The sequence below is a fragment of the Mustelus asterias genome, chromosome 2 (genome assembly GCF_964213995.1).
Source record: "Mustelus asterias chromosome 2, sMusAst1.hap1.1, whole genome shotgun sequence".
NCBI classification, from domain to species: domain Eukaryota; kingdom Metazoa; phylum Chordata; class Chondrichthyes; order Carcharhiniformes; family Triakidae; genus Mustelus; species Mustelus asterias.
Window position 1 is genome coordinate 153,175,520 of NC_135802.1, and position 19,194 is coordinate 153,194,713.

The 19,194-nt window shown below is 45.8% G+C and overlaps 1 protein-coding gene across 1 annotated transcript in view; it reads right to left on the reverse strand.

Moving 5' to 3' along the window:
* Window positions 1-834, reverse strand: part of slc6a19a.1 (solute carrier family 6 member 19a, tandem duplicate 1) — a 46,571-nt gene extending 45,737 nt beyond the window's left edge. Inside the window, exon 1 of the mRNA XM_078229164.1 lies at window positions 553-834. Coding sequence (XP_078085290.1) covers window positions 553-754 — 202 coding nt within the window. The 5' untranslated portion in view covers window positions 755-834. The remainder of the gene's footprint in view (window positions 1-552) is intronic.
* Window positions 835-19,194: the final 18,360 nt, after the last annotated feature.

Below are 19,194 nucleotides of genomic sequence, written 5' to 3' on the forward strand. Positions count from 1 at the left end.
GTTTCCCTTTACACACAGCTGTGCAGACGGTTCCAGAGCTCCTTTAAGTGCACAGTTGATATTTTAGCTGGAGGACATGTACCCAATAACAATGACTGCGGTGAAGAAACATATTTGTCAAACACATTTCGCACCTCTAGCAAAAAGAAACTGGCTTGCAATCACTGTGAGATGGCCCCTTTTACCCCTATCCTGTATTATTAACTGCCACAACCACTCCTTGTGGCAAAGTATTCCATCCTCCAACAGCCCTCGGTATGCAGAGATTGTTCTCGTTTCCCTCCTCACTCATTTATTCCCAATTTTAAATTGATGATCAATTGTCACTGAAGCTGGTCCATATTTGCTCTATCATAACCATTCATGATTCTTAAAACATCTATTCAATCTCACCCCAGCCTCCTCTGCTCCAGTGTGAATAATTCCCACCTCTCAAGTCTCTCTTTATAACATCAAGGTCAAAAGGTAATAAAAATACTTGTGCGAGAGGAATGAAAATGGCTTCCTAGCACCGTTTAGTCGACCGATACCAAGCTGAATTAAGTTACGTACCTCCTCCATGGCTCTGGCAGAGGTAGGGAAAACGCCAAACATTTCCTAATCCCACACAGAATCCGACACAGGTTAGCATGTACTGAGCTTTGTTGTCCCATTTGGGTCGGTCATCCGCCTCTTCAGTCTCCCTCTTCTCCAACTCTTCGTAGGAGGGGATTCTATCTTCCAGGCCAGGATTTGGTAGAACGAGCCTTGGCATTGTGGCTCAGAGACAGGTTTGCTACCCTGTACAAGCTCACCCTGTCTCTGACTGGTGACAGGCAGGCAGGAGGGGGCTCTGAATAAAAGTGTAAGGTGCTATTGTTGACTGAGTGCTTTTATATTGAACCTTTAGCACCATCGCCTGAAAGTGTATATGCAGCAGACAGATGTGTCAGCAGAATGCTTAATTAACCCACTAAAATCTGATAATTATTAATACATTTTACCACCCCAAAGATTACTCCTCAGATTCAACCGTGGGTTCGGTATCAGAAAATGATTCGGTTTTGATGCATTTGCCTCTCAGTGCGGCTGGAGATTATAAAACATCTTTGTCCCCTTTACCGATTAACCTTTGCTTGCAGAGTTTCCTTTATGAAATGCGAAATAAAAATCAGCACTTTTTATATGAGCAGATTAGTCGTAGGAGCAGATCAGGGAGCTCAGAAATGTAAAGAATGCGATTATACTTGCGAAAAACATGACCATTTCAGTAAGCCTCTGCCTAAGGATGCTTTTCAAACTGGTAATGGCATTCTCAAAGTGTGCTCCGCATCAAAGATCCAAACTGAAGAAAATTTAAGGCCTCAAATCGAATAAAGTCTTATTGTGCGCTTTTATTGAGAGCTTCAAGTTTCGAGGTGTCCAGATCACCAACAACCTGCCCTGGTCCCTCCATGCCAATGCAATAGTTAAGCAAGCCCACCAACGCCTCTACTTTTTCAGAAGGCTCAGGAAATTTGGCATGTCCACTATGACTCTCACCAACTTTTACAGATGCACCATAGAAAGCATTCTTTCCGGACGTATCATAGCTTGGTATGGCTCCTGCTCTGCCCAAGACCTCAAGAAACTATAAAAGATCATGAACTAAGCCTGGTCCATCAAACAAACCAGCCTCCCATCCATTGACTCTGTCTACATTTCCCGCTGCCTCGGAAAAACAGCCAGCATAATCAAGGACCCCACGCACCCCGGACATTCTCTCTTCCACCTTCTTCCATCGGGAAAAAGATGCAAAAGTCTAAGGTCACGTACCAACCAACTCAAGAACAGCTTCTTCCCTGCTGCTGTCAGATATTTGAATGGTCCTACCTTATATTAAGTTGGTATTTCTCTACACCTTAGCTATGACTGTAACACTACATTCTGCACCCTCTCCTTTCCTTCTCTATGAATGGTATGCTTTGGCTGTATAGCGCGCAAGAAACAATACTTTTCACTGTATGTTAATACATATGCCAATAATAAATCAAATCAAATCAAATATTTGTGATCCTTCTAACTCTTCTGTTACTTCTACCCATTGTGGTGGAACTGAGCACTGGGTTACAAGATGTTGGCTAACTTGTTCAATGAGGCCTATTGGCGTGCTGTCATTTTCCTTGTGCCATAGGTTAGCCGAGTAAAGGAGATGCGGGAGGGGGAAAGAGGCACGTGAAAAGATAATTTTCCAGTCATATCACCCGGGAACATATCTTGCCAAAGTAGACAAGACACTTGAGCAACTAAGACAGCAGTGAATAAACAGAATGGTAAGGCATAGCTACAGTTAGGTTGTGGAAAATTATTGGAACCCATTGTTGAATTTTGACCACATTTTAATTTTTGATTTGATTTATTATTGTCACATGTATTAGCATACATTGAAAAGTATTTTTTCTTGCGCGCTCTGCAGACAAAACATATCATTCATAGAGAAGGAAAGGAGAGGGTGCAGAATGTAGTGTTACAGTCATAGCTAGGGTGTAGAGAAAGATCAACTTAATGCGAGGTAGGTCCATTCAAAAGTCTGACGGCAGCAGGAAAGAAGCTGTTCTTGAGTCGGTTGGTACGTGATCTCAGACTTTTGCATCTTTTTCCCGACGGAAGAAGGTGGAAGAAGAGATTGAATTAAAGCATTGTTACAGAGTTTTAAAGAGTTAGAGTTTTAAAAGCATAGAACGAGAGAAAAGATAGAATTAGAGGGTGTGCTGGGCACAGCTTGCAAGAAGTCACCATGCTCCTTTTTTGCATTACATAAAATCCCTACGGTGCAGAAGGAGGCCATTCAGCCCATCAAGTCTACACCGATAACAATCCCACCCATACCCTACACCCATTACCTCATGTATTTTCCCTGCTAATCCCCCTGACATTAAGGGTCAATTTAGCATGGCCAATCCACCTAACCCGCACATCTTTGGACTGTGGGAGGAAACCGGAGCACCCGAAGGAAACCCACGCAGACACTGGGAGAACATGCAAACTCCACACAGACAGTGACCCAAGCCAGGAATCGAACCCGGGCCCCTGATGCTGTGAGACAGCAGTGTAACCACTGTGCCACCGTGCCGCCCATCGCTCTGGCGCCATCTTGAATGGCCTCCATGAGATCAATTCTGTGGATATTTGCAACTTAGTTGGCTTAGTTGGTGTAAAATTGTAACTTGGGTATTCTGCAGGCAATATATTAGGAACGCAGGTCACGGTGAGGCAGTTCGAGTTAAAAGCAAGTGGGATTTTATCCTGTTTTTCACTTTTTCATCATGTTTTATTCTGCTCTTTGTCCTTTAGTTTATCTCCGTGGTACGATAACAAGGGGCTGGATTTTTGTGTCAGGTGTGGGGGGACAGGAATCGTGATAGTTTCCACAGCCCAAACACACTCGGGGTGGGGAGTGCTCAACCTTTGGGATTTTCGGTGGGGGGGGGAGGCACCCCCTTAATTGACATGGAGACAAACTTTCTGTCCAATTGAGGGCTGTGGATGAGCTCCCAAAATAGAGGGCCAATCAGAGAGTGTGAGAGGAACAGCAAGCTGCAGTGGAGGGTAAGTTATTGAGAATGTGCTTCAACATGGAAGCAACTTCTCACCAAATCTTTGAAAAATTAAAATAAGAAATAATTGCAGCGGAGGGGTAAATCCCTCCTGGATTTCTAGAGGTTCTGGGGCCATAAGGCTGCCACTGGATGCCAGCCTCAGAACAGCTAAACTGCAAACCCCCCCCATAGGGGGACAAAATGGCACAGTGGTTAGCACTGCTGTCTCACAGTGCCAGGGACCTGGGTTCGATTCCAGGCTTGGGTCACTGTCTGAGTGGAGTCTGCACGGTCTCCCCGTGTCTGCGTGGGTTTCCTCCGGGTGCTCTGGTTTCCTCCCACAGTCAAAAGAAGGTTAGGTAGATTGGCCATTTTAAATTGCCCCTTAGTGTCCAAAGATGTTAGGGGGACTAACAGGGTAAATAAGTGGAGTTACGGGGATAGCACCTGGGTGGAATTGCTGTCGGTGCAGGCTCAATGGGCTGAATGGCCTGTTTCTGCATTGTAGGGGTTCTATGATTCTATCCAGATCGATGGCCCAGAACCATTAAGGCTGATATGGTGGCTTGTAAGAAGTCTCACAATGCCAGGTTAAAGTCCACAGGTTTATTTGGTAGCACAAGCCACAAGCTTTCGGAGCACTGCCCCTTCATCTGGTGAGTGAAGAGCTGTGTTCACAAACAGGGCATATATAGACACAAACTCAATTTACAAGATAATGGTTGGAATGCGAGTCTTTACAGGTAATCAAGTCTTAAAGGTACAGACAATGTGAGTGGAGAGAGGGTTAAGCACAGGTTAAAGAGATGTGTATTGTCTCCAGAAAGGACAGTTAGTGGGACTTTGCAAGCCCAGGCCAGTCGTGGGGGTTACAGATAGACTTGAATACCTGTAAAGACTTGCATTCCAACCATTGTCTTGTAAATTGAGTTTGTGTCTTTATATGCGCTGTTTGTGAACACAACTCCCACTCACCTGATGAAGGGGCAGCGCTCCAAACCTTGTGGCTTGTGCTACCAAATAAACCTGTTGGACTTCTTACTGTGCCCACCCCAGTCCAACGCCGGCATCTCCACATCATGGTAGCTTGTCACAGGATAAAAGATCCATGATAATGTCCTTGGTATTTGGCATTAACATACAGGAGGAGGCGATTGGCGTCAGACCCGAATTGGGCCGTTATTGAATGAAAGTTCCCCTATCAGGGGATTGAGAAGGTTTCAGTGCTGTAACGGACAGTGTCTCTGCCTCTGAGCCAGAAGTCCCAGGTTCAAGCCCCACTCCAGGACGAGGTCGTCACTTGGCCAAACAGGCTGGGTATCAACCTGAGAATCCTTCCAATGTGTGGGGTAAGTGTGAGGTAAGTGTAGCCTGTTGCTGAGCAGCCGTGTATGGAAAGAAAGTAAGGTGTGGTGATGGTGATGGTAGAAAGTAAGCTTCGACCATCACCATCCAAATCTCCAAAAGTATAAGTTGCATGTTAAAATGGCATGTTGCCACAGCAACCCGGCCTTCCGAAGGGAACTGTAAAACACCACCACAACAATGCTACACATGCTCAATCCTGTTAAATCCCAGTATCATTCCGGTGAATTTGTGCTGCAATCCCTCTGGGCCATTACCTAATAAAAGTCGCCATAGTTACAGATGGCCATAGGCTGCTCTCCACCTTGAGGGGGAGAGCTGACTCCTGGTGATTTAACCTGAGGAACACCACATCTCGGGCAAGAGGCAAGGTTGAGAAGGTGGGGCCTTCATGAATAACTGCAGCCGGTACGGGAATTGAACCCACGTTGTTGGTGTCACTCTGCATCGCTAACCAGCCGCCCAGCCAACTGAGCTAATCGACTCAGAACTCTCTCGGTCTTGAAAATTTCACTCGTCCAAAAACCCACGGCTTTGGTGGGAATTCAGAAAGTTCCACAGGAGGTCCTTCAGAGAGCAGACAGCCGGGGTAATTAATGCCAGGAGTCAGCCTCCGACAACGGTGGAAGATGTGCGGCAAAACGTTTAATGACTTTGCACGACTGGCCAAGTTGAAGAATTCACCTTCAAATGCACCATAATCCCACTGCCCTTCACACTGCCCAATACATCACACCCTTGACCACTGGCCTTACACACTGCTCAATACCCCACACCCCTGACCACTGGCCTTACTCACTGCTCAATACACCATACCCTTGACCACTGGCCTGAGACGCTGCTCAATACACCACACCCTTGACCACTGGCCTTACTCACTGCTCAATACACCACACCCTTGACCACTGGCCTGAGATGCTGCTCAATACACCACACCCTTGACCACTGGCCTTACACACTGCTCAATACACCACACCCTTGACTAGACAGTGCTGGCTATCATTGGAAATTATAATGACTGAGGTTACGGCCAGCCAAGGGGCTGGAACCGTTCGCGATGACCGTACCCTCACAGCTAATCCCCCTTCTCAAATCCCACTTCCTCCTCATCCCACATTCTCTTCTAATTTACAAGTTGCTGATAGTCTTCGCAAGCACCTCTTGCTTTCCCCTTGCCGTCATCCCCCCTAAGCCCGACCCCTGTTCCTTTCTCCTCTCAGACACCCAGGAACTTACGTCTCACTAGGCTGCAGTGGGGGCGTAAAAATTCTCGAATTATTAAGAAACACCGTCACTCAATTTCCCACTCGCAACCCACCAACTGACATCGCACTTAGCTTGGGGGATGGCATCGAGGCATTCGCTACACAAGGCGAGACATTGGGCAGTGCCAGCCCACTGGAGGCCAAAGTTGCACTGGAGCTCTATTGCAGAGGATGCAGCTGAGAACTTCAATGGGGCAACTTACTGAAGGAAGCTAATGAAACACATATTGAAAGGCTTGGTGTAATGGCAAGACTGTGAGGATTTGATTTGATTTGATTTATTATTGTCACATGTAATGAGATAAAGTAAAAAGTATTGTTTCTTGCGTACTATACAAAGCATACTGTTCATAAAGCAGGAAAGAAGAGGGTGCTGAATGTAATATTACAGCCATAGCTAAGGTGTAGAGAAAGATCAGCTTAATATAAGGTAGGTTCATTCAGAAGTCTGATGGCAGCAGGGAAGAAGCTGCTCATGACTTGGCTGGTCCATGACCTCAGACTTTTGTATCTTTTTTCCCAACAGAAAAGTACAGAATGTGCAGGGTGCGTGGGGTCCTTGATTGTGCTGGCTGCTTTTTCCAGGAGCACTGGGCACAGAGATTTGTGAAGAACTTGGAACCCATCTTTTCCAGTAGAGAAATAGTGCCCAACTCTACTAACACCATACGATATAGGAGCAGATTTGGGCCATTTGGCCCATTGAGTGCTGCCCCGTTGTGAACCTGACCATAATGCTATGTCAGTTGGCCAATGACTCACATCCATTACACCACAAGTGGATTCCGCCAAACCTTTGGTGCTTCGGTCAGAACTCAGGCCTCTGTCCGGCATGGTCAGTCTGCTGCCAGCATGACTGCAGATACCAGTGGTGATGATGTTTGGTCACAGGGAATGTAAAGTTTCACAGCAATCTCTCCACCAACAGGTTACCAGGGATGCTGAGGGGCTGTCCCAGGAGGGGTGGCAGCAGCTCCATGGAGCATAGACCCGCTGAATTCTCCCAGGACGACAGAGATCATGATCCCACCACTGCGACTCTGTCAGTGCTCTTGCTGTGGCCCGACAACAGTCAGTCAGACTGCTGCAGCCCAGGCTGAGACGGTGCATCCCGCAGCTGCACCCTCGAGAGACGGAACTGCTCAACCTCGTCCTCCAAGGCCATCTTCAGTCTCACACAGTAAATGTAACAAATCTTCCACCAGCCACGTGACAGTCACTGGGATCGTTCTGTGTAGGAGCACAAGGACAGGCAAAGGAACACAGGTGGCAGGCACTAAGGGAATACTGAAGGATGACTAGTTGACCTTTGTTTGCAATGTACAATTATTCCATTTCTAGATTTGGTTTGTAATGTTTATTTTTTTGTCTGAGGCTGTTCAGTAGGCGGCACTGCTGCCTCACAGCTCCAGGGACTTGGGTTCGATTCCCGACTTGGGTCACTGTCTGTGTGGAGTTTGCACATTCTCCCCGTGTCTATGTTGATTTCCTCCGGTTTCCTCCCACAGGCCAAAGATGTGCGGGTTAGGTGGATTGGCCATGCCAAATCGCCCCTTATTGTCAGGGGGACTAGCTAGGGTAAATGCATGGGGTTATGGGGATAGGGCCTGGGTGGGATTGTGATCGGTGCAGACTCGATGGGCCGAATGGCCTCCTTCTTCACTGTAGATTCTATGATTTTTGTTTTTTGCACTGTGATTAACTGGAAGCAGTGACGGTGAATGGTGAAGGGAAGGTAAGATCTGGAACTGTTGGTGAATGGGGAATTAAGGTGGTGGTTACCAGTATCGCACTCACACTGCAGTGGTGAAACCTGGTGGAAGGAAATCTGACCCCACTTGGAAAGATGCAATCCCACTCTGAACAGACTTTGGGAGCCGGCCGGGGAATTGTGCCCTGTGGACGGGGTGGTCTGCCTGTTTCCCAACGCTATCAAGTGGAAAGCCCATCAATCATTTTAAAATGAGGCCTGGGACTTCCCGGGACCTCATAGCGACCAGGACACTTCATACTTTATTCATAACATTTACAAAAGTACATTAAATGAGCATTCAAGGTTGTTGCAACTACCTAAGGTGCAAACTAAATCAGTTTTGTCCAATACTATAGCTGGAATTTTACCGCCTCGCCCGAGGCTCATAAGATCCGGCCCGAGGCCAATGGAGAATGTCGTTCTGCGAGCCTCGCCCACCCCGATTCTGGGGCAGGCGTGCCGGTAGAATTCTGACCTAGATGTTACTCCAATTAATATTGACCAAACTGAATACAGACTGAAAAGCCAAGGGTTCGACAGCCCCTTGGTACACCATTGGCTGAAAGGCCTTAAAGAGTGGCCTTCACCCACTCTGCCTCTGCCACAGCCATCCCAAGCTTTAGTGTTTTCTTCTTGGTGCAAAAATATACTTGGTGTGTGATGCGCATCAATTGGACACGAGGCACGAAGCTTCGGTAAAAGAAGGCTTTTATTAACTAACAATGGAACTATCAGAACTTTAACACACTATCCCAGACTGAAGAGGTCCCGCCCGAGCAGGGGGTCTTATACCTCTCCCAGGAGGCGGAGCCCGACTGGGATGTGCCACAACCGTAACAACCACAGGTGTATCAGTCCCACCCTAGCCCAACAACAACATTAGAACAATCCCACAGTGGGAACCAACGATGGTTCACCACAGTGTGTAAAATATCTGAAAGAACAAAGCAACCATTTTGAAGTGGCCATGACAGAAAATGCAATGATGCTGAAGTTTTCTACACAGATCATGTTGCAATCTGAGCTGTTTAAATAGGGACGTTACAGACATTTCAAAATAGTCATTACAAATGGTGCAATGGGGCTTATCCATTGTCTCACTCCGAGTTATAGATGCCTGTTCCCACCCATCCAATTCCCACACTGAACTTAAAATTGCTGCTATGCTGTTTTATGGTCTCTTTAAGGTGAAGTTTTTGTTAGGGAGATTTTTTTAAAATGCCCCATCTTTCGATTATTGTAAATGATTAACCAGATCACATTGACTAAGTGGATGAAATGCTTTTCTGTGTCTCAGCAGTTCTTCGAGTCTGTGCTTCTGAAGGCTGGCTTGTAAACTAATTTAAATCCTCTTCAAGCAGCTGCCTGCTTTTTAAACTATGCTAATAATCTTGTTCTGTAAAACATCGACCAGAATGGATAATCTGCACTTTAAAAAAAATATTATATTACCCTTGAGTTCTGAGCCCATCCAAGCATGCTTCAGATATTTAACTGATGAATTAAAAGACAATTTAAAATATACATAATGAAAGAGTAGCATGGTGGCACAGTGATTTGATTTGATTTATTATTGTCACATGTATTAACATACAGTGAAAAGTATTGTTTCTTGCGCGCTATACAGACAAAAGATACCGTTCATAGAGAAGGAAACAAGAGAGTGCAGAATGTAGTGTTACAGTCATAGCTAGGGTGTAGAGAAAGATCAACTCAATGCAAGGTAGGTCCATTCAAAAGTCTGATGGCAGCAGGGAAGACGCTGTTCTTGAATCAGTTGGTACGTGACCTCAAACTTTTGTATCTTTTTCCCAAGGGAAGAAGAGAGTGCATGGGATCCTTGCTTATGCTGGCTGCTTTGCCGAGGCAGTGGGAGGTGTAGACAGTGTCAATGGATGGGAGGCTGGTCTAAGTGATGGATTGGGCTTCATTCACGATCCTTTGTAATTTCTTGCGGTCTTGGGCAGAGCAGGAGCCATACCAAGCTGTGATACAACAGAAAGAATGTTTTCTATGATGCATCTATAAAAGTTGGAGAGAGTCATAGCTGACATGCTAAATTTCCTTAGTCTTCTGAGAAAATAGAGGCGTTGGTGGGCTTTCTTAACTATAGTGTTGGCATGGGGGGGACCAGGACAGGTTGTTGGTGATCTGGACACCTAAAAGCTTGAAGCTGTCGACCATTTCTACTTCATCCCCATTGATGTAGACAGGGACACGCCCTCCACTACGCTTCCTGAAGTCGGTGACTATCTCCTTCATTTTGTTGACATTGAGGGAGAGATTATTGTCCTCGCACCAGTTCACCAGATTCTCTATTTCTTTCCTGTACTCCGTCACATCATTGTTTGAGATCCGACCCACTGCAGTGGTGTCACCAGCAGACTTGAAAATCGAGTTGGAGGGGAATTTGGCCATAGGTGTATGAGGAGTATAGTAAAGTACTGAGAACACAGCCTTGTGGGACACTGGTGTTGAGGATGGTCATGGAGGAGGGGTTGCTGCCTATCCTTCCTTACAGTGCTTAGCACTGCTGCCTCACAGCGCCAGGGTTCAAGGATTTATTCTGGCCTTGGGTGACTGTCTGCGTGGAGTTTGCACGTTCTCCCTGTGTCTGCGTGGGTTTCCTCCGGATGCTCCGGTTTCCTCCCACAGTCCAAAGACGTGCAAGGTAGGTGGATTGGCCATGCTGAATTTTAGGGACTCCCCCACACCCCCAGTCACCCCTACAGGACTCCTATGTTATGGAACTCCGGATGTTACGGCCCAGCAATTTGCTAGGCCGGGGTCAGAGAAAGGGAAGAAAGTAATAAAGTCTAAATCAGGGTCAATGTACATGTATGTGAATGCACAGGATGTGATTAATAAGATTGGTGAGTTACAGGCACTGATTGGAAATAGCATGTTGTGGCTTTAGCAGAGAGCTGACTCAGAGATGGGTGGCATTGGGTGTTAAATATTTTTGGATACAAGGTGTTCAGGAAGGATCAGAAAGGAAGAAAAAGGAGAGGGATGGGAATATTAAGGAGAACATTGCAGTGCTGGAGGCAGAGGATATCCCAGAGGAGTCAAGGACAGAATCTATTTAGCTCGTGCTAAGGTGTGATTGCATTGTTCAGTGTAGTCTATTGGCCATCAGCTAGTGGGAAGGATATAGAGGAACAAATCTGTTACAGAGCAGTGCAAGAACTATTACAGAGGTTATAATGAGAAATTTTAATTATCCAAATATAGACTGGGATAGTAGTGGTGTGCAGGGCAGATGGAGAGAAGTGTTCTTAGAGTGTGTTCAGGAGAATTACCAACAGCAGTATGTTTGCAGTCCAATGAGAAAGAAGGCACTGCTACACCTGATGGGGGGGGGGGAGTTCTCCCATCCTGCCGCCATGGGAATCGTAGCGGGTGGGGGGACGGACCACGCAAAAATCCATTGATCTCGGGCGGGATTCTCCGGTTCTGGAGCGAGCGCGGCCAGAGAATCCCACCCCTGGTTCTTGGGAGTGAGGTCGGCCACGGGTCAAGTGTCAGTAGGAGAACAATTAGAAAACAGTGATCATTGTATCATAAGGGTTAGGTTGGTTGTGGAAAAGGACAAGAATAGTTAATAATTAGGGAACAATTATCATTGTATTATAAGGTTGGCTATGGAGAAAGACAAAAATAATTGAGAATAAGAATAATTAACTGGGGGAAAGTCAACATCGATGGAGCAAGGATGGTTATCTGGGCTGAATAAATTGGAGGCAAAGGCTGGCAGGAGGAACAATAGCGGACAATGGGCTGCCTTTAAAGGAGAGATAGTTTGAGTACAGTCAAGGTATATTCTCTCAAAAGGTAAGGTAGGGCAAACACATTCAGAGTTCCCTGGATTACAAGGGAGATAGAGATTAAGATCACAAAGCAAAAGTATATTTATGCACGATTTAAGGGGGATAATACAACAGAGAACAAGGCTGAACATAGAAAGTTCAGAGGGGAGTAAAATAAAAGATGAAAAGCAAAGAGAGAGTATGAAAAGAGATTGGCAGGCAACATAAAAGAGAATCCCAAAGTTTTATTTACGCATATAAATAGACAAGGACCTATTGGATATGCTGTTTGTACTTAAAGTGAATAAGGCACCAGGACCAGATGAGATGCAGCCAAGGATACTGAGGGAAGTGAGAGTGGAAATTGTGGAGACACTGTCCATAGTTTTTCAGTCTGATTTAGACTCAGAGGTGGTGCCAGATGACAGGAGAATGGCAAATGTTACACCTCCATTCAAAAAGTGCATAAAGATAAGCCCAACAACTATAGGCCAGTCAGTTTAACTTTGGCCGTGGGGAAATTTCTAGAAACATTAAACAAGGACAAAACTAATAGTCATTTGAACAAATGTGGATTAATCAAAGAAAAGCAGTATGAATTTGTTAAGGGGAAATCATGTCTAATTCACTCGCTGGAATTTTTTGAAGAGGCAAGAGAGAGGGTTGATGAGGGCAATGCTGTTGATGTGGTATACATGGACTTTCAAAAGGCGTTTGATAAAGTGCCACACAACAGCCTTGTGAGCAAAGTTATATATCATGGGATAAAATGGACTGTGGCAATATGGATACAAAATTGGCTGAGTGACAGGAAAGAGGGAATGGATGTTTTTTGGGCTGGAGGAAGGTTTGTAGTGGAGTTCCCCCAGGGGTCAGTGTTGGGACCCTTGCTTTTCCTGATATATATTAATAACCTAGACCATGGTATGCAGGACACAATTCCAAAATTTGTGAATGAAAATAAATTTGGAAGCACGGTGAACCGCGAGGGGATGGTGCAGCACTTCAAAAGAACCATAGACAAGTTGGTGGAATGGGTAGACATGTGGCAGATGAAATACAGTTTAGAAAACTGTGAAAGGATTCATTTTGGTCGGAAGAACATGGAGAGACAACACACCCACTCTCTGCGTAATAAGGTTTTTACACGCGGTGCCTTTGGCTCTTTTGCCAATCCCCTGAAACCAGTAGCCTCTGACTCTCGATCCTTCCATCAATGGGAACAGTTTCTCTCTATCTACTTACAGACAGCATTGAAGTATTTGGGTCTGCAGATGCTCACATAAAGCTTTTACTGGCAAAGGAACATTATTTAATATCATTATTATTTAATTTCACATGACGTTTTGAAATTCTATTCCATTTTACCATTCATAATGTTATCTTTTTTAAATAATGCAATGTGACATTACCCTTTGATTTGATATTGTTGGGATTTTGTTCCAAGTACAGAATTTATCAATTTGTTGGGAATAGAGTTTGTTTATTTAATAATTTTCGGATTTCTGCACCTCGTGCGGTTTTTTATTCAGTCGTGGAATCTGTCGTTCCTCCTAAAACTGTGCCAATGCATTCTAATATTGGCAGCTCTGTGCTTTCTACAGCTGGGTTTCTTGCTCTTTTGTTCTACTGGGTGGTCAACTTTGTTTTATTCATTTGTGGGACCTGGGCGTTGCTGGTTGGCCAGCGTTTATTGCCCATCCCTAATTGCCCTTGGAGGGCAGTTCAGAGTCAATCACATTGCTGTGGCTCTTGAGTCACACGTAGGCCAGACTGGGTAAGGATGGCAGATTTCCTTCCCTAAAGGACATTAGTGAACCAGATGGGTTTTTCCGCCAATCGCTTCTTAGGGCCTGATTTTACCATTTTGAGTCTAAGTGCCGAATCCGGGCGTCAAATAGATCCGCGCCCGGAATCTTCTTTCAAGCGCCCATCTGCGTTTTGCGTTTTGCTCCGGTCCGATTTGCGCTGCCGGACCAATCGGAGCTCTGAACAGCGCATGCGCAGTTGGAAAAAAAATCCGAAGGAGCGCGCCCGGGCGGGGAGAAAAAGGCAGAGAGAGAGGCTCTCTGACCCAAATCATCTGGGGGTGTGTGTGTGGGGTGGGGGGGAGAGGGGGCGGGACCCAGATCACCCTTTGGGAGGAATGGGAGGAGGAGAGGGGGCGGGACCCAGATCACCCTCTGGAGGGGTGGGGGGGGCAGAGGGGGGGGGGGGGCGGTTGGGAGGAGGAGAGGGGGTGTGACGGCTCCATCTGGCTCACCAAGTCAGTTACAGTACTGCGTTCAGCATCTACTGAACCATCTTGGATACAAAGGATAATGACATTAGGGTTCTGCATGTAAGCCTTGCTTATGCTAAAAATTATATCCTTGGTGTCGGCAGCCATTCCTGATGTTACAGTACTGATAGCACCAGGAAGATCAACCAGTACCATTCATTGTCCTTTGTATCCAAGATGGTTCAGTAGATGCTGAACGCAGTATTGTAACTGACTTGGTGAGCCAGATGGACCCATAAGGCAGAAGGACCATCTTTGTGTTGACCAAAGTGGATCTAGCTGAGGAACATACAGCTTATCTTGCTAACGGAAGAATGGTGGAGGGAGATCACCATAGGTTGGGGGTGTGCTCTGCCGAGGGGAGCCTGCCTCCCAGGGTGGTCTGATCCGGGGGTGGGTGTTCTGCTGGGGTGGGTTGGGCGTGCGGTTCATTAAGTCGATTTAAATGCATGCTAATGCATTTAAATCGTCGGGCCGCCCGATTCGGGCGCGGGCCGGACCCGCGCCCGAATCGGGTGTCGGTAAAGCCGCGATCTGCTCGGAATCGGGTGCAGATCGCGGTATAGGCCCGACGCCCAACTTTACCGCGATTTCGCGCCCGAAAACGGGTGTGAAGGTTTGGTAAAATCGGGCCCTTAGTGTCAGGGGGCTGGCAGGGTAAATGTGTGGGGTTGCGGGGATAGGGCCTGTGTGGGATTGTCGTCGGTGCAGACTTAATGGGCCGAATGGCCTCCTTCTGCAGTGTAGGGATTTTATGATCCCATTAAATAGTCCTGGTGGGGATGTCCCTTGCTGTTGTTGAGTGCATGATGGGTTGTGTGAGATTGAGTAAGGTTTCCTCATGGTTGATTAGCTCTGTTAGCGAGAGCATGATGTTAGGATTGTGGGCTTGATCCCCATACAGGATATTCATTTCTAAAGAATAGAGAGGCATAGAAAGGGATGTGGAGAAGATTATATAGATCTCACCAGGAATACGTGCATAAATATATCATGAAAGGCTGAACAGATCAGGTCTTTTTTTCTCTGGATAAGAGAAGGCTAAGGGGTGACCTAATTGAGGTATTTGAAATTCTGAAAGGTTTTGATAGAATGGATAGAGAGAGAGGGGCTTGTGGACAAAACATTCTCCTCCATTGTGTCCCGGCATTGAGTGATTTAACCAGTGACTTTCAAGGGAGTGCTGATGGACCTTCCAAAAATGTCCCAAATAAGTAACTGGGTTATATTCTGTAGGGAAGAGCATAACTGGAGATGGTCAACATAAAATAATCACCAAGGAATCCAATCGGGAATTCAGAAGAAACATCTTTACCCACAGTTGTGAGAACGTGGAACTCACTACCACAGGGAAGGGTTGAGATGAATAATGTAGATTCATTTAAGCAGAAGTCGGGCAAGAATTATGAGGGGGAAAGGAGAAGGGGTTTATGATGATAAATTTTGATGAGGAAAGTTGGAAGGAGGCTGAAGTGGAGCAAAGGCCCCAGCATGGGCTGGATGGGCTGAATGGCCTGTTTCTGTGCCGTATATCTATGGAATTGGAATGCTGAACTCCAAAATAGCAGCCTGACGTCAAATCAGATTCACACATTGATTGATCTGCCGACTGTCTGTTTCCGACAGATGCTCACTGCACATGTCCTAACGCCCTGGTTAAAATGGCACCTGACTCTGCTCACACCAGACGCTTGCCTGTGCGCCAAGCACATCATTTTGGAGACAGGTTACCACTCGGAGCTCCAAAACACAGAGCGGTCCGGAGCTGAATGTCACGGCTGTTATGTCTCATTAATAAATATACAGACCCTATTGTTAACTACATTTACCCTGTGCCCCTCTGTTAGAAATACATAGCCTGCATTAGATCATTACCTTTACAGCTGAAATTTGGGCAGGTAATATTTTTGCCCCATTTGTTAATCTGTTTGTCTGTAAACTAATGGACAAATTGTACAGAAACTTGGTACACAGAGAAGGTACAGCTCAAGAAACAATTGGTTAATTTTTGGGGATCGGGATCCTGAAAATTTTTAAGAATTCATTAACTTTGAGATATAGGGTCAACTGACTACTTTTATTTGAATGTCATGCATTGTTTCATTTCAAATGTTGTCCATTGGTTTAGAGTGTGGTGGGTTGTCCCGGCTGCTGTGGCAGAATTGTCACAGCTATCAAAAGGTGGGGGGGTGGCATTATTGGTCAGGGAAAATGTTACAGCGGTACTCAGGCAGGATAGATTAGGGAGCTTGTCTACAGAGGCCCTATGGGTGGAGCTGAGAAACAGGAAAGGTATGACCACATTAATGGGCTTGTATTATAGACCACCCAATAGTCAGCGAGAATTGGAGGAGCAAATCAGCGGAGAGATAGCTGACAACTGCAAGAAACACAAAGTTGTGATAGTAGGGGATTTTAATTTTCCACATATAGATTGGGACTCGCATACTGTTAAAGGTTTAGACGGGGTAGAGTTTGTAAAATGTGTTCAGGAGAATTTTCTACATCAGTATATAGAGGTGCCAACTAGAGAGGATGCGATATTGGATCTCCTATTGGGAAATGAGTTAGGGCAGGTGATGGATGTGAGTGTGAGGGAACACTTTGGATCCAGTGATCATAATGCCATTAGTTTCAACCTGATCGTGGATAAGGATAGATCTGGTCCTCGGGTTGAAGTTCTGAACTGGAAAAAGGCCAAATTTGATGAAATGAGAAGGGATCTGGGAAGTGTGGATTGGCACAGGCTGTTCTCTGGTAAGGATGTAAATGGAAAGTGGGAGGCCTTCAAAGGAGAAATTTTGAGAGTGCAGAGTTTGTATGTTCCTGTCAGGATTAAAGGCAAAGTAAATAGGAATAAGGAACCTTGGTTCTCGAGGGAGATTGTAACACTGATTAAGAGGAAGAGAGAGTTGTATGAAATGTACAGGCAGCAAGGAACACATCAGATGCTCGAGGAGTATAAAAAGTGCAAGAAGCTACTTAAGAGGGAAATCAAGAGGGCTAAAAGAAGACATGAGGTTGCTTTGGCAGACAGAGTGAAGGAAAATCCAAAGAGCTTCTATAGGTATGTTAGGAGCAAAAGGATAGTGAGGGATAAAATTGGTCCTCTTGAAGACCAGAGTGGTAGACTGTGTATGGAACCAAAAGAGATGGGGGAGATACTAAATGGTTTTTTTGCATCCGTATTTACTGAGGAAACGGGCATGGAGTCTACGGAAATAGGGCAAACTGGTAGGGAGGCCATGGAACCTTTACAGATTAAAGGGGAGGAGGTGCTCGCTGTCTTGAGGCAAATCAGAGTGGATAAATCCCCAGGACCGGACAGGGTATTCCCACGGACCTTGAGGGAAGTTAGTGTTGAACTTGCAGGGGCCCTGGCAGACATATTTAAAATGTCAGTATTCACGGGGGAGGTGCCGGATGATTGGAGGGTGGCTCATGTTGTTCCGTTGTTTAAAAAAGGTTCCAAAAAAAATCCGGGAAATTATCGGCCAGTAAGTTTGACGTCGGTGGTGGGCAAGTTATTGGAAGGTGTGATAAGGGATAGGATCTACAAATATTTGGATAGACAGGGACTTATTAGGGAGAGTCAACATGGCTTTGTGCGTGGTAGGTCATGTTTGACCAATCTATTAGAGTTTTTCGAGGAGGTTACCAGGAAAGTGGATGAAGGGAAGGCGGTGGATGTTGTCTACCTGGATTTCAGCAAGGCCTTTGACAAGGTCCCTCATGGGAGGTTAGTTAGGAAGGTTCAGTCGCTAGGTATACATGGGGAGGTAGTAAATGGATAAGACACTGGCTCAATGGAAGAAGCCAGAGAGTGGTTGTGGAGGATTGCTTCTCTGAGTGGAGGCCTGTGACTAGTGGTGTGCCGCAGGGATCGGTGTTGGGTCCATTGTTGTTTGTCATCTGTATCAATGATCTGGATGATAATGTGGTCAATTGGATCAGCAAGTTTGCTGATGATACAAAGATTGGAGGTGTAGTGGACAGTGAGGAAGGTTTTCAAAGCTTACAGAGGGATTTGGACCAACTAGAAAAATGGGCTGAAAAATGGCAAATGGAATTTAACGCAGACAAGTGTGAGATATTGCACTTTGGAAGGACAAATCAAAGTAGAACGTACAGGGTAAATGGTAGGACTCTGAAGAGTGCAGTTGAACAGAGGGATCTGGGAATACAGGTACAGAATTCCCTAAAAGTGACGTCACAGGTGGATAGGGTCGTAAAGAGTGCCTTTGGTACATTGGCCTTTATAAATCGGAGTATCGAGTATAAAAGTTGGAGTGTTATGGTAAGGTTATATAAGGCATTGGTGAGGCCGAATTTGGAGTATTGTGTACAGTTTTGGTCACCTAGTTACAGGAAGGATGTAAATAAGATTGAAAGAGTGCAGAGAAGGTTCACAAGGATGTTGCCGGGACTTGAGAAGCTGAGTTACAGAGAGAGATTGAATAGGTTGGGACTTTATTCCCTGGAGCGTAGAAGATTGAGGGGAGATTTGATAGAGGTGTATAAGATTTTGATGGGTATAGATAGAGTGAATGCAAGCAGGCTTTTTCCGCTGAGGCTAGGGGAGAAAAAAACCAGAGGGCATGGGTTAAGGGTGAAAGGAGAAAAGTTTAAAGGGAATATTAGGGGGGGCTTCTTCACGCAGAGAGTGGTGGGAGTGTGGAATGAGCTGCCAGATAAAGTGGTAAATGTGGGGTCACTTTTAACATTTAAGAAAAACTTGGACGGGTTCATGGATGAGAGGGGTGTGGAGGGATATGGTCCAAGTGCAGGTCAGTGGGACTAGGCATAAAATGGTTCGGCACAGACAAGAAGGGCCAAAAGGCCTGTTTCTGAGCTGTAATTTTCTATGGTTCTAGGTGAGCAGAGTTTTCAGAGCAGGTTGTTAGATGTGAAGTGGCCTGAAACCTCCTCAGTGAGATAGCAGCTCTTAATTTATTTTCTCAGCTTTGTACTTACAGAGCAACAACTAGGCAGGGAGAAACATTTAAAGAAGATCTGTAGCATTGTAATAACACGGTACAGAGGCACATGGTTAGCTCTGCCGCCTCACAGTGCCAAAGACCCAGGTTCAATTCCCGGCTTGGGTCACTGTCACTGTCTGTGCAGAGTCTGCGCAATTTCCCCGTGTCTGCGTGGGTTTCCTCTG